Source organism: Phocoena phocoena, chromosome 17 (assembly GCF_963924675.1).
Source record: "Phocoena phocoena chromosome 17, mPhoPho1.1, whole genome shotgun sequence".
Taxonomy (NCBI): Eukaryota; Metazoa; Chordata; class Mammalia; order Artiodactyla; family Phocoenidae; genus Phocoena; species Phocoena phocoena.
This window is the reverse complement of record NC_089235.1, coordinates 77,553,981-77,568,412: the sequence shown is the minus strand read 5'-3', so window position 1 is coordinate 77,568,412 and position 14,432 is coordinate 77,553,981. Positions and strand designations below refer to the sequence as shown.

The window sequence follows — 14,432 nt, the reverse complement described above, 5'->3', positions numbered from 1 at the left end:
TGTTTGAAAGAGCCCCCCTCCCCCCACCGAAGACGGTCACACAAATGTAATCCTGGTGTCCAGTGTTCAGTGTGTGTTCTGACCCTAAGGCTGCTGAGAGCCGGGCCTCTCTCCCTTTTTGCATTCGACCAGAAGAGAGCTGGGTATTAGGATGTGTCCACACCCATCTGACAGGTGACAGTTATTAGTTCTTTTTGAGTTATCAGACGATGAGCTGAATTTGGCCTTTTTAGTGAAACCTAGGAAATATTCTGACCTTTTGTTTGAAGAGAGCACTAGTTTGCTCCGGGCTAGCTTGGAAGTAGGAAGCGCTTCTGCCGGGTGGGAAATTAGAAGCACTCCGGCTGCACTCACAGGGGAAGAAAGATAAATGGCTAATAAGCTCCTGAAAAAATGTGCAACCTCAGGAGTAATTCAGACAGACCTGCAAATTAAAGCATCAGCGAGGCAGCATTTTGCCTCTTACTAGCACAGATTAAAAATTGATCATTGTCAGTATTGGCAAGGGTGCAGAGAGAGGCGTGCCCGCCCGCACTGCTCGGGGTAGTGTACCTCAGGAAGAAGTCTCTGAGAAGGAACTTGGTCCTCTGCCTCCAAACCTCAAAGGTTTTCACACCCTCAAATCAGTAATTCTGCCTCTAGAATGGAGTCTAACAGACAGTCATAAATGCAGAGAACAAATTTAAGCACAAAGATGGTTGTTACGATTTTTTTCACCAGTAAGTTTTTAAAGAATGGAAAATACCTGAAAGTATGAGAAATAGGGGAATTGTTAAGTAAATTATGATACAGCCATACGATAGAATATTCTGCAGACTAATTTTTTTTAATTAATTAATGAATTTATTTTATTTATGGCTGTGTTGGGTCTTTGTTTCTGTGCGAGGGCTTTCTCTAGTTGCGGCGAGCGGGGGCCACTCTTCATCGCGGTGCACGGGCCTCTTACTGTTGCGGCCTCTCTTGTTGCGGAGCACAGGTTCCAGACGCGCAGGCTCAGTAATCGTGGGCCCAGTTGCTCCGCGGCATGTGGGATCTCCCCAGACCAGGGCTCGAACCCCTGTCCCCTGCATTGGCAGGCGGATTCTCAACCACTGCACCACCAGGGAAGCCCCAGACTAATTTTTAATGATGCGAAATTGCTCATCCTATATTAAGAGAGGAAAGCAAGTCTTAAAATTATGTGTATATGTATGTGTGGTCACATATATTTAATACTTATATAATGACTTGTATGTATGCCTATATAATGATTTAAACTACATTAAAATACAAGTGCTTAGAAAAAAGACTACAGAATTAACATATCAACCTTAGAATATAAGATTGAGTGCTTTTTCTTTTGTATGCTTTTCTCTATTTTCCAGCTTTTTACAGTAAGCCTATCTACTTGTATAATCCGACAAGAACAGTACATGTAATTTTTTGAAAGTGGTCCTTGCTATGAAATGCACTGTTTCTGCTCTTACACAGAAGTAAGTGCCTCTAACTCTTCAGTAGCTGACCCTCAAACGTCACGCTCCTGGCCAAATGCTGTGGATTTACCAATGTTCCAGTAGTCCTTTCCGAGCTCTCAAGACCTCTGTTCCTTGGGTTTAATCTTACGTTCATACACCCTGAATACCAGTTCCCGGCTGTTAAAGAAGAAGCTCCAAAGGCCAATCAGAGCGTGCTGAGGCTCAGTGGAATATTTTGGCCACAGCACAGGCTGTGAAATACAAGAAAATGCCTACTTTTATGTGTTGAGTGACAGTCATCTTCAGGGCCTCCCCCCCTTTCTCCCCCCCTTTCTTTATCCATCCATGTAACACGTTTTTGTTGAGTACCTGCTGTATGCCTGATTTCATGCCAAGAGGTAGGATTTCCAGCGTCAGTAAGACACAGTCCCTGGCTATGCGCCTGTCAGGGGCATGGGAGTGGGAGTTGGAGGCCAGCTGCAGGTGGTTAGCTAGAGCCCTCCTGCCTTCTCGAGACCAGGGACTGTAGCACCTGGGGACGCAGTTGAACGTGGATACAGGTGTGCGGGCTGGGCAACAGTGGCGGTGGGCGGGAGGTAAACGTTGGCCTGGGGTGTTAGGGAAGGATCTTGTTTTTTTTTTTTTTAATTGGAGCATAATTGCTTTACAATGGTGTGTTAGTTTCTGCTTTATAACAAAGTGCATCAGTTATACATATACATGTGTTCCCATATCTCTTCCCTCTTGCGTCTCCCTCCCTCCCACCCTCCCTATCCCACCCCTCTAGGTGGTCACAAAGCACCGAGCTGATCTCCCTGTGCTATGCGGCTGCTTCCCACTAGCGATCTGTTTTACGTTTGGTAGTGTATATATGTCCATGCCACTCTCTCACTTTGTCACAGCTCACCCTGCCCGCTCCCCATATCGTCAAGTCCATTCTCTGGTAGGTCTGTGTCTTTATTCCTGTCTTACCCCTAGGTTCTTCATGACATTTTTTTTTCTTAAATTCCATATGTATATGTATTAGCATATGGTATTTGTCTTTCTCTTTCTGACTTACTTCACTATGTATGACAGACTCTTGGTCCATCCACCTCATTACAAATAGCTCAATTTCATTTCTTTTTACGGCTAATATTCCATTGTATATATGTGCCACATCTCCTTTATCCATTCATCCGATGATGGACACTTAGGTTGTTTCCATCTCCGGGCTATTGTAAATAGAGCTGCAATGAACATTTTGGTACATGGCTCTTTTTGAATTATGGTTTTCTCAGGGTATATGTCCAGTAGTGGGATTGCTGGGTCACATGGTAGTTCTATTTGTAGCTTTTTAAGGAACCTCCATACTGTTCTCCATAGTGGCTGTACCAATTCCCATTCCCACCAGCAGTGCAAGAGTGTTCCCTTTTCTCCACACCCACTCCAGCATTTATTGTTTCTAGATTTGTTGATGATGGCCATTCTGACTGGTGTGAGGTGATATCTCATTGTAGTTTTGATTTGCGTTTCTCTAATGATTAGTGATGTTGAGCATGCTTTCATGTGTTTGCTGGTATATCTTCTTTGGAGAAATGTCTATTTAGGTCTTCTGCCCATTTTTGGATTGGGTTGTTTGTTTTTTTGTTATTGAGCTGCATGAGCTGCTTGTAAATTTTGGAGATTAATCCTTTGTCAGTTGCTTCATTTGCAAATATTTTCTCCCATTCTGAGGGTTGTCTTTTGGTCTTGTTTATGGTTTCCTTTGCTGTGTAAAAGCTTTGAAGTTTCATTAGGTCCCATTTGTTTATTTTTGTTTTTATTTCCATTTCTCTAGGAGGTGGGTCAAAAAGGATCTTGCTGTGATTTATGTCATAGAGTGTTCTGCCTATGTTTTCCTCTAAGAGTTTGATAGTTTCTGGCCTTACATTTAGGTCTTTAATCCATTTTGAGCTTATTTTTGTGTATGGCGTTAGGGAGTGATCTAATCTCATACTTTTACATGTACCTGTCCAGTTTTCCCGGCACCACTTATTGAAGAGGCTGTCCTTTCTCCACTGTACATTCCTGCCTCCTTTATCAAAGATAAGGTGACCATATGTGCGTGGGTTTATCTCTGGGCTTTCTTTCCTGTTCCATTGATCTATCTTTCTGTTTTTGTGCCAGTACCATACTGTCTTGATTACTGTAGCTTTGTAGTATAGTCTGAAGTCAGGGAGCCTGATTCCTCCAGCTCCGTTTTTTGTTCTCAAGATTGCTTTGGCTACTCGGGGTCTTTTGTGTTTCCAGACAAATTGTGAAATTTTTTGTTCTAGTTCTGTGACAAATGCCAGTGGTAGTTTGATAGGGATTGCATTGAATCTGTAGATTGCTTTGGGTAGTAGAGTCATTTTCACAGTGTTGATTCTTCCAATCCAAGAACATTGTATATCTCTCCATCTGTTTGTATCATCTTTAATTTCTTTCATCAGTGTCTTATAATTTTCTGCATACAGGTCTTTTGTCTCCTTAGGTAGGTTTATTCCTAGATATTTTATTCTTTTTTGTTGCAATGGTAAATGGGAGTGTTTTCTTGATTTCACTTTCAGATTTTTCATCATCAGTGTATAGGAATGCCAGAGATTTCTGTGCATTAATTTTGTATCCTGCTACTTTACCAAATTCATTGATTAGCTCTAGTAGATTTCTGGTAGCATCTTTAGGATTCTCTGTGTATAGTATCATGTCACCTGCAAACAGTGACAGCTTTACTTCTTCTTTTCCGATTTGGATTCCTTTTATTTCCTTTTGTTCTCTGATTGCTGTGGCTAAAACTTCCAAAACTATGTTGACTAAGACTGGTGAGAGTGGGCAACCTTGTCTTGTTCCTGATCTTAGTGAAATGGTTTCAGTTTTTCACCATTGAGGACGACGTTGGCTGTGGGTTTGTCATATATGGCCTTTATTATGTTGAGGAAAGTTCCCTCTATGCCTACTTTCTGCAGGGTTTTTATCATAAATGGGTGTTGAACTTTGTCGAAAGCTTTCTCTGCATCTATTCAGATGACCATATGGTTTTTCTCCTTCAGTTTGTTAATATGGTGTATCACGTTGATTTATTTGCGTATATTGAAGAATCCTTGCATTCCTGGAATAAACTCCACTTGATCATGGTGTATGGTCCTTTTAATGTGCTGTTGGATTCTGTTTGCTAGTATTTTGTTGAGGATTTTTGCATCTATGTTCATCAGTGATATTGGCCTGTAGTTTTCTTTCTTTGCGACATCCTTGTCTGGTTTTGGTATCAGGGTGATGGTGGCCTCGTAGAGTGAGTTTGGGAGTGTTCCTCCCTCTGCTATATTTTGGAAGAGTTTGAGAAGGATAGGTGTTAGCTCTTCGCTAAATGTTTGATATAATTCGCCTGTGAAGCCCTCTGGTCCTGGGCTTTTGTTTGTTGGAAGATTTTTGTTGTTGTTGTTGTTGGAAGATTTTTAATCACAGTTTCGATTTCAGTGCTTGTGATAGGTCTGTTCATATTTTCTATTTCTTCCTGATTCAGTCTTGGCAGGTTATGCATTTCTAAGAATTTGTCCATTTCTTCCACGTTGTCCATTTTATTGGCATAGAGTTGCTTGTAGTAATCTCTCATGATCTTTTGTATTTCTGCAGTGTTGGTTGTTACTTCTCCTTTTGCATTTCTAATTCTATTGATTTGAGTCTTCTCCCTTTTTTTTCTTGATGAGTCTGGCTAATGGTTTATCAATTTTGTTTATCTTCTCAGAGAACCAGCTTTTAGTTTTATTGATCTTTGCTATCATTTCCTTCATTTCTTTTTCATTTATTTCTGATCTGATCTTTATGATTTCTTTCCTTCTGCTAACTTTGGTTTTTTTTTTAATTCTTCTTTCTCTGATTGCTTTAGGTGCAAGGTTAGGTTGTTTATTTGAGATGTTTCCTGTTTCTTAAGGTAGGATTGTATTGCTATAAACTTCCCTCTTAGAACTGCTTTTGCTGCATCCCATAGGTTTTGGGTGGTCATGTCTCCATTGTCATTTGTTTCTAGGTATTTTTTTATTTCCTCTTTGATTTCTTTAGTGATCATTTTGTTATTAAGTAGTGTATTGTTTAGCCTCCATGTGTTTGTATTTTTTACAGATCTCTTCCTGTAATTCATGTCTAGTTTCATAGCGTTGTGGTCAGAAAAGATACTTGATACAATTTCAATTTTCTTAAATTTACCAAGGCTTGATTTGTGACCCAAGATATGATCCAGCCTGGAGAGTTTTCCATGAGCACTTGAGAAGAAAGTGTATTTTGTTGTTTTTGGATGGAATGTCCTATCAATATCAATTAAGTCCATCTTGTTTCATGTATCATTTAAAGCTTGTGTTTCCTGATTTATTTTCATTTTGGATGATCTGTCCATTGGTGAAGGTGGGGTGTTAAAGTCCCCTACTATGAATGTGTTACTGTCGATTTCCCCTTTTATGGCTGTTAGTATTTGCCTTATGTATTGAGGTGCTCCTATGGTGGGTGCATAAATATTTACAATTGTTTTATCTTCTTCTTGGATCGATCCCTTGATCATTATGTAGTGTCCTTCTTTGTCTCTTCTAATAGTCTTTATTTTCAAGTCTATTTTGTATGATACGAGAATTGCTACTCCAGCTTTCTTTTGGTTTCGAATTGCATGGATTATCTTTTTCCATTCCCTCACTTTCAGTCTGTATGTGTCTCTAGGTCTGAAGTGGGTCTCTTGTAGACAGCATATATATGGGTCTTGTTTTTGTATCCATTCAGCCAGTCTGTGTCTTTTGGTGGGAGCATTTAATCCATTTACATTTAAGGTAATTATCTATATGTATGTTCCTATTCTCATTTTCTTAATTGTTTTGGGTTTGTTATTGTAGGTCTTTTCCTTCTCTTGTGTTTCTTGCCTAGAGAAGATCCTTTAGCATTTGTTGTAAAGCTGGTTTGGTGGTGCTGAACTCTCTCAGCTTTTGCTTGTCTGTAAATGTGTTTTGTTTTTTTTTTTTTTTGCGGTATGCGGGCCTCTCACTGTTGCGGCCTCTCCCGTTGCGGAGCACAGGCTCCGGACGCGCAGGCTCAGTGGCCATGGCTCACGGGCCCAGCCGCTCCGCGGCATGTGGGATCTTCCCCAACCGGGGCACGAACCCGTGTCCCCTGCATCGGCAGGCGGACTCTCAACCACTGCGCCACCAGGGAAGCCCTGTAAATGTTTTAATTTCTCCATCAAATCTGAATGAGATTCTTGCTGGGTAGAGTAATGTTGGTTGTAGGATTTTCTCCTTCATCACTTTAAATACGTCCTGCCAGTCCCTTCTGGCTTGCAGAGTTTCTGCTGAAAGATCAGCTGTTAACCTTATAGGGATTCCCTTGTGTGTTATTTGTTGTTTTTCCCTTGCTGCTTTTAATATGTTTTCTTTGTATTTAATTTTTGACAGTTTGATTAATATGAGTCTTGGTGTGTTTCTCCTTGGATTTATCCTGTATGGGACTCTCTGTGCTTCCTGGACTTGATTAACTTCCTGTATTAGGGAAGTTTTCAACTATAATCTCTTCAAATATTTTCTCAGTCTCTTTCTTTTTCTCTTCTTCTGGAACCCCTATAATGCGAATATTGGTGCGTTTAATGTTATCCCATTCTGTCCTCCATTCTTTTCATTCCTTTTTCTTTATTCTGCTCTGCAGTAGTTATTTCCACTATTTTATCCTCCAGGTCACTTATCCGTTCTTCTGCCTCAGTTATTCTGCTATTGATCCCTTCTAGAGTATTTTTAATTTCATTTATTGTGTTGTTCATCGTTGCTTGTTTCATCTTTAGTTCTTCTAGGTCCTTGTTAAATGTTTCTTGCATTTTGTCTATTCTATTTCCAAGATTTTGGATCATCTTTCCTATCATTATCTGAATTCTTTTTCAGGTAGACTGCCTATTTCCTCTTCATTTGTTAGGTCTGGTGGGTTTTTATCTTGCTCCTTCATCTGCTGTGTGTTTTTCTGTCTTCTCATTTTGCTTATCTTACTGTGTTTGGGGTCTCCTTTTTGCAGGCTGCAGGTTCGTAGTTCCCGTTGTTTTTGGTGTCTGTCCCCAGTGGCTAAGGTTGGTTCAGTGGGTTGTGTAGGCTTCCTTGTGGAGGGGACTGGTGCCTGTGTTCTGGTGGATGAGGCTGGATCTTGTCTTTCTGGTGGGTAGGTCCACGTCTGGTGGTGTGCTCTGGGGTGTCTGTGGACTTATTATGATTTTAGGCAGCCTCTCTGCTAATGGGTGGGGTTGTGTTCCTGTTTTGCTAGTTGTTTGGCATAGGGTGTCCAGCACTGTAGCTCGCTGGTCGTTGAGTGAAGCTGGGTGCTGGTGTTGAGAGGGAGATCTGTGGGAGATTTTCGCCGTTTGATATTATGTGGAGCTGGGAGGGAAAGAAAGAAAGAGAGAGAGAGGGAGGGAGGGGGAGAGAGAGAGGAAGGAAGGAAGGAAGGAAGGAAGGAAGGAAGGAAGGAAGGAAGGAAGGAAAGGGAAGGGAGGGAGGGAGGAAGGAAGGAAGGAAGGAAGGAAGGAAGGAAGGAAGGAAGGAAGGAAGGAAGGAAAGAAAGGGAAGGAAGGAAGGAAGGAAGGGAGGAAGGAAGAAGATAAAAGAAAAGAAAATAAAGTAAGGTAAAAGAAAATAAAGTTATTAAAATAAAATAATAATTATTAAGAAAAAATGTTTTAAAAAGTAAAAAAAAAAAAAAGGACAGATAGAAACCTAGGACAAATGGTGAAAGCAAAGCTATACAGACAAAATCTCACACAGAAGCATACACATACACACTCACAAAAAGAGGAAAAGGGGAAAAAAATGATAAAGCTTGCTCTCAAAGTCCACTTCCTCAGTTTGGGATGATTCGTTGTCTATTCATGTATTCCACAGATGCAGGTACGTCAAGTTGATTGTGGAGATTTAATCCGCTGCTTCTGAGGCTGCTGGGAGAGATTTCCCTTTCTCTTCTTCGTTCTCACAGCTCCCAGGGGCTCAGCTTTGGATTTGGCCCCGCCCTTGCATGTGGGTCACCGGAGGGTGTCTGTTCTTCACTCAGACAGGAGGGGGTTAAAGGAGCCACTGATTCGGGGGCTCTGGCTCACTGAGGCCGGGAGGAGGGAGGGGCACGGCGTGCGGGGCGGGCCTGCAGCGGCAGAGGCCGGCGTGACGTTGCACCAGCCTGAGACCCGCTGTGCGTTCTCCCCGGGAAGTTGTCCCTGGATCCCGGGACCCTGGCGGTGGCAGGCTGCACAGGCTCCCGTGACGGGAGGTGTGGAGAGTGACCTGTGCTCACACACAGGCTTCTTGGTGGCGGCAACAGCAGCCTTAGCGTCTCATGCCCGTCTCTGGAGCTCCTTTAAGCAGCGCTCCTAATCTCCTCTCCTCGCGCACCAGGAAACAAAGAGGGAAGAAAAAGTCTCTTGCCTCTTTGGCAGGTCCAGACTTTTCCCGGACTCCCTCCCGGCCAGCCGTGGCGCACTAGCCCCCTGCAGGCTGTGTTCACGCCGCCAACCCCAGTCCTCTCCCTGCGCTCCGACCGAAGCCCGAGCCTCAGCTCCCAGCCCCGCCCGCCCCGGCGGGGGAGCAGACAAGCCTCTCGGGCTGGTGAGTGCCGGCCGGCCCTGATCCTCTGTGCGGGAATCTCTCTGCTTTGCCCTCCTCACCCCTGTTGCTGCTCTCTCCTTCACGGCTCCAAAGCTTCCCCCTCCGCCACCCGCAGTCTCCGCCCGCGAAGGGGTTTCTAGTGTGTGGAAACCTTTCCTCCTTCACGGCTCCCTCCCACTGGTGTGGGTCCCGTCCCTATCCTTTTGTCTCTGTTTATTCTTTTTTCTTTTTCCCTTCCCAGGTACGTGGGGAGTTTCTTGCCTTTTGGGAGGTCTGAGGTCTTCTGCCAGCGTTCAGTAGGTGTTCTGTAGGAGTTGTTCCACGCGTAGATGTATTTCTGATGTATCTGTGGGGAGGAAGGTGATCTCCGCGTCTTACTTTTCCGTCATCTTCCCCTAGATCCAGGGAAGGATCTTAATTCACTCGTTCATTTCTTCTCTGAACCGGTTACTACAGTGTGCCTGGCAGGCATTTTTCTAGGCCTGGGAAACACTGGTAAACAAGACCAGAGGATCTCTGCCCTCAAGGAGCTGAATTTTGGTAGGATTGATAGTTAACAAATCCAAAAGTAAATATTTACAGCTCATGGTAAATGCTATTGCAGAAATAGGTTGAATGCCGCAGTGGAGAGTGGGGCGAGGGGAGGGATGCGATGGAAAGCTGCTGTGGAGAGGTGGGCTGGGAAGGCCTTTCTTAAGCTCAAATCTAAAGGATGAAAGCCTCCAGCTGTGCCAAGGGTCAGGAGAAGAACATTCCCATGTGGGGAGCTGTGGGCACAAAGACTAAGGGAGGAAGAGCCTGGTGTGTTCTGGAAACTGCCAGAAGGTTGCGAGTGCGGGACACAGCAGCAGTGTGGGAGGCTCTGTAGAGGATGTTGTACTTGTGCCGAGACCTGAAGGGAGGGTAGGGTCCTGGGCTCAGGGGCTGGAAGTGGGCAGGTGGGGAGCTGTGCGACTGGCAGAGCACACGGCGTGTGTGAGCAAGTCCATCTGGCCAAGGGTGAGGTTTAGCGCGGCAGGCAGGGCTCTGATGACGAGGCTGTAGTTCCCCCTGGCTTTTGGGGGCCCAGGGGTAAGTGGTTGCCAGGCCACCCCTCTGCGATTTTTCCCTTGCTTCCTCTCTGCCTTACCCTACTCCAGAATTCAGATTTCCTTCTGGCGTCGGACATTCTGACTGTGTCTTCCGTGCTAAACGGTGTTGAGCCAGCTCTGAAGCTGGTACTACCCTGGGAGTCAATTATTTCATTTTCTTGGAGTGAATCGGTTATGAACTACTAACGATGATGATTCATTATCCTGTCTCATGCTGGCAGGGGCTGTTTCTCCAGCAGCCCACAGAAGAAATTGCCTTCCTGATTGATTCTCTGCTCTGTTTCACCCTTCTCTTAGAATGGCTATTCAAGTGGACAAGTTCAACTTTGAGAGTTTCCCAGAATCCCCTGGGGAGAAGGGGCAGTTTGCAAATCCCAAGGAGCTGGAGGAGGAGAGGCAGGAAGCCCGAGGCCTGGAGATCAACAGCAAGCTGGACATCCACTGGACCATCATATCCTTTTCCCGGTGCCCACCCCGACCTGCGGACCCCTGAGGAGGACCCCAGAGGGGTCAGTTGTTGAGCGCTAGCCACAGATAACTCACAAACGGCATGGCAGGGAGATACGGACCAAAGAGTGGGCATTTTCTTACCCTTCCACCACGCCCAGGGCCCCACGAGTGAAGTACAAGGTTCAGGATGAGGAAAGGCCTCCTTGGGGCCGGAGCTGCTCTAACTTGGATCACGTGTTTCCTGTCAGCGTTGAGATCTGTGTTAGTGACCGGTTCTAACGGCCACCCATCAGCGCTGGGCTTGGGGTCGGGAGGTTCCACATACTGACAGCTGGACACAGGATACGATTGTTGGGGAAACTGAAATCAGGCCGTACAGCTCAGCAAGGCACGCAGATGCCATTTTGAAAAGACTGGGGTGGGGGCGTTAGGAGGACTGCACTAAAAAAGACGGTTTCATAAAGTAAGTGGCCCTGCCTTGAGTTTCCGATCAGTACCTGGCTCGTGGTAGACACTCAGTTGGGTGAGTGGGACTCTGGAGAAAACTCAGGTTCACTTATCTATTTACGTGTTTTTTCCAGCAGTCTTTACTCGGTGCCTGCTTTGGGTTGGGTATGTGGCAAGTTGCCTGAGGGACTGCAGTGCGTAGGCAGGGCCTCATGGGGTTGCCCGGTCCCAAAGAGCGTGTGCGTCATCTGAGGATTAAACGGACGGCTGGGGAGCAGGGACAGAGCGTTATGCCAACCGCTGTGAGGTTCAGAGAATGAAGCTGCCGGGGGTAGGGCAGTCAGGGGTGGCTTCACAGAGGGGGTGTCGCCACGGTGGGCTTTTTAAGGGTGAGTAGAAGTTTATCAAGGGGACAGGGGTGGGAGATGCCCCACAGTTCGCATGGTGCGAGAGGATGGCTCGCTCAGGGTGTCTCCCAGGAAGAGGCAACTCTGATGGGAATGTCTGTTGATTACCTTGTTCACACACTGGTTCTGTGGAAGTGGGATAGTCACAGGCTGTTGTGTGGGCTCGTCGCCCTGGATTCCGGAATCAACCTTAGGCTGCAGGAGGCACAGCTTCCAGGACTGAGGCAAGTTCCTTCGCGCCAGCTAACGTGAATCTGGGCTTGGTAGACAAGACCCCTGTCTCCGAGGAGCTTGTGACAGATAAAGCGCTGTAGATGGAAGGCTTTGAGAACCAGACGCCATAAACTAGAGCGCTCAGGGGCTCACGGAGGGAGCCTGGCTGGCATGCATGGTGGAGCTAGGCGTTTGTCTTCTGTACAGAGAGAAGTGAAAAGGTGGGGGGCCGCGGGAGGTGCCCTTCCCTCGGTGACCCCACTTCTCAGCAGAGTCAGGGTCCAGTCAGCCGGCGCTGCTCGAGTGAGCAGTGTCATAGCACGGAGGAAGGCGGCACCCACGCCGCGCCCCAGGCTCGCTGCATCCGTCACCTCTGTCAACTGTTCACACCTCTCTGGTCGGCACCTCTCACGGTCCGCTGGGGAAACGGGATCTCAGCGGGGTGAGCTGACTCACCCTGAGTCCAGCCAGGAAGTGGTGCAGCCAAGGACGCACCCAGGTGGGGTGGCTGGCAGCAAAGCGCTTACCCGCCAGTCCAGGGCCCCATGGGGAGCGTGGCGAAGGTGCTCATATCCTGTGGTGGGGAGGGGGGCAGGGGGGCGGGCGGTCGTAAAAGGAGGCCATTAGCGCTCAGTCCTGGCGTCTACGTCCTGGCACGAGCCAGGAGGGTCCTTTCTGGGCCTTGGGTTGCGGAGGCTCCGCACCTCCTGCGTGGAGCCGCGCTGGGTCCTGGAGCCTTGGCTTCATGCAGGGCCTCGTGCAGAGCCAGGCAGGCCTGGCTGGCACCCGTGGAGGAGGGGCACTGTGCTCGGGCACCCGGTGGGAAGGGTTCATCCTTCTGCGGGGTCTCATTCTGGGACTGGGGGGCCCTGCCTCCCCAAGTTTCACGGAGACTGGGCCTCACTGGGAGCCAGGGCGCACGGCAGCACCTGCAAGTGTCATTTCCTGGGTGCTGCCCCCAGGGGTCCCACATGGTCCTCGGCACCGCTCAACAGCTCCCAGGGCGTTTCTCACCACGTCTTACTGATGCAGCTGCCTCTGAGTTCCTGCAGAGAACGGGGAGGAGCCAGCACTGAACCCCGCGGCCTGCTTGAGCCCACAGTCCTTGCCTTCTAACGGGGTTATATTCACCATCAAAACTCTGAACGTGCTTTGAAAACTATTATTGAAAACGTACTAAAATGTCTTTGGGTTTCTCTCGTTTTAGCCTTGATTCTTTCAAGAAGCTGACTTCCCTGTTTTGTGTTCGATTAATAATTCATGCTGCAAATCCTTATTGAATGCCTACCATGTGCCAGACACACCTGTCTCCTAGTTTAAGGATTGGAAGACTGTCCCCAAAGGCGAATTTGAGTGAAGAGAATTAGCATTAAGGACATTCCCTCCCTCCCCACTTCCCCTCCTATCTGGTAATGACATCTGGCATGGGATGGATAGCAGACTTTTGCTATTGTAAATCTAAATTCAAGCAGATGGAAAGACCAAAGATTGAATTGGCTAATTATTTCATTATGCATTTTAATATTTTCTCAATATTTAGACTTCATAAAAAATTTGAGCCTAGTTTGACACCCACTGTAGTAATAAAAATGGCCCGTATGTGGCACGTAAGGCTGGACAGACGTGTTTTAAAGGAAACTGTGGCTCTTGCGGTAGGTGTGTGCACGCCTGTCTGGGTAACATCTGCAACATCCAGATACGTGGCAGGGACACCGGGAGCTCCAGACCTACTCTGCACCTGGCTAACAGCCTGTACGTATTGTTGTTTCCGTGGGCTGAGCCCTGGAGACGCCCCCAGTCTGCGGGAGGGGCAGACGCAGAGACGGACACTCGCGGTGCAGCCTGGGAGGGCTGAGACAGCTTTCCTGCGGTAAGGACCGGCAGGGCTGGAGTATTCCAAGCACATTCCTGACACACACTGGGGACCTGAGTCGTCCCCTGTGACTGGCTGTACAGAATGCAGTCTGGGGCAGCAGGGGCCAGGCGTCTCTCAGGCTGTGCGGAGCAGTCGGGCTGCCCTGCCTGCCTCCTTGCCCCCTTCCCTCCTCCCCTCCCTTCCTGAAGACGAGGGTTCGGCTCTGTGGCCTCCTCCTTCAGGTCCTGCCCGCAGCAGCCTGTGAGCATCGACCTCCAGGGCTCTCCCTGCAGGCCGTGAAGATTTGTCCCTCCCAGTACAGCCCAACCGTGCTTTCAGGTCCCTCCTCTCGTCTGACCTCCCCCGCCACTCTGTGAAAGATGCAGGGCAGGCTTTATTTTTATTTTTACTTGTTAATTTATATTTTATTGGCGTCTAGTTGGTTCACGATGCCGTGCCGATCTCTGCTGTACAGCACAGTGACCCAGTTATACACATATATTCATTCTTTTCTATATGCTTTTCCATTATGGTTTACCCCGGGATATTGAATATAGCTCCCTGTGCTGTACAGTAGGACCTTGTCGTCTATTCATTCTGCATGTAACAGTTTGCATCTAGTAACCCCACACTCCCAGTCCGTCCCTCCCCCTCCTTGTAACCCCTCCCCCCCTTATAATAAAGGGCAGGCTTTATTACAAGGAGCCTGGTAACTGGCCGAGAGCCAACACAGTCCACGGGTCCCCGCAGGCTGCCCGGTGGGTCAGGAGACCCACCTCTGCAGGGACAGGGTGACCTCCTGTGGAGGAGGTGGTGGAGGGCACCTGGCCATCCAGGGGCAGTGAGCACCAGGGGCCTAGTGGTGTTTTCAGCCCTGGCGCTCACTGGTTCTGAGGTGGGGTTTACACGCTGGC

General features: G+C 47.4%; 1 protein-coding gene across 5 annotated transcripts in view; it reads left to right on the top strand.

Annotated features, from left to right (window-relative positions):
* The window catches only part of TRAPPC9 (trafficking protein particle complex subunit 9), a 514,113-nt gene that overhangs the window by 380,849 nt on the left and 118,832 nt on the right, over nt 1-14,432 (top strand). For all 5 annotated transcript variants that reach the window (XM_065895753.1, XM_065895755.1, XM_065895754.1 and 2 more), the window contains one exon: nt 10,444-10,597. In XM_065895753.1, the coding sequence (XP_065751825.1) occupies nt 10,444-10,597 (154 nt within the window). The remainder of the gene's footprint in view (nt 1-10,443; nt 10,598-14,432) is intronic.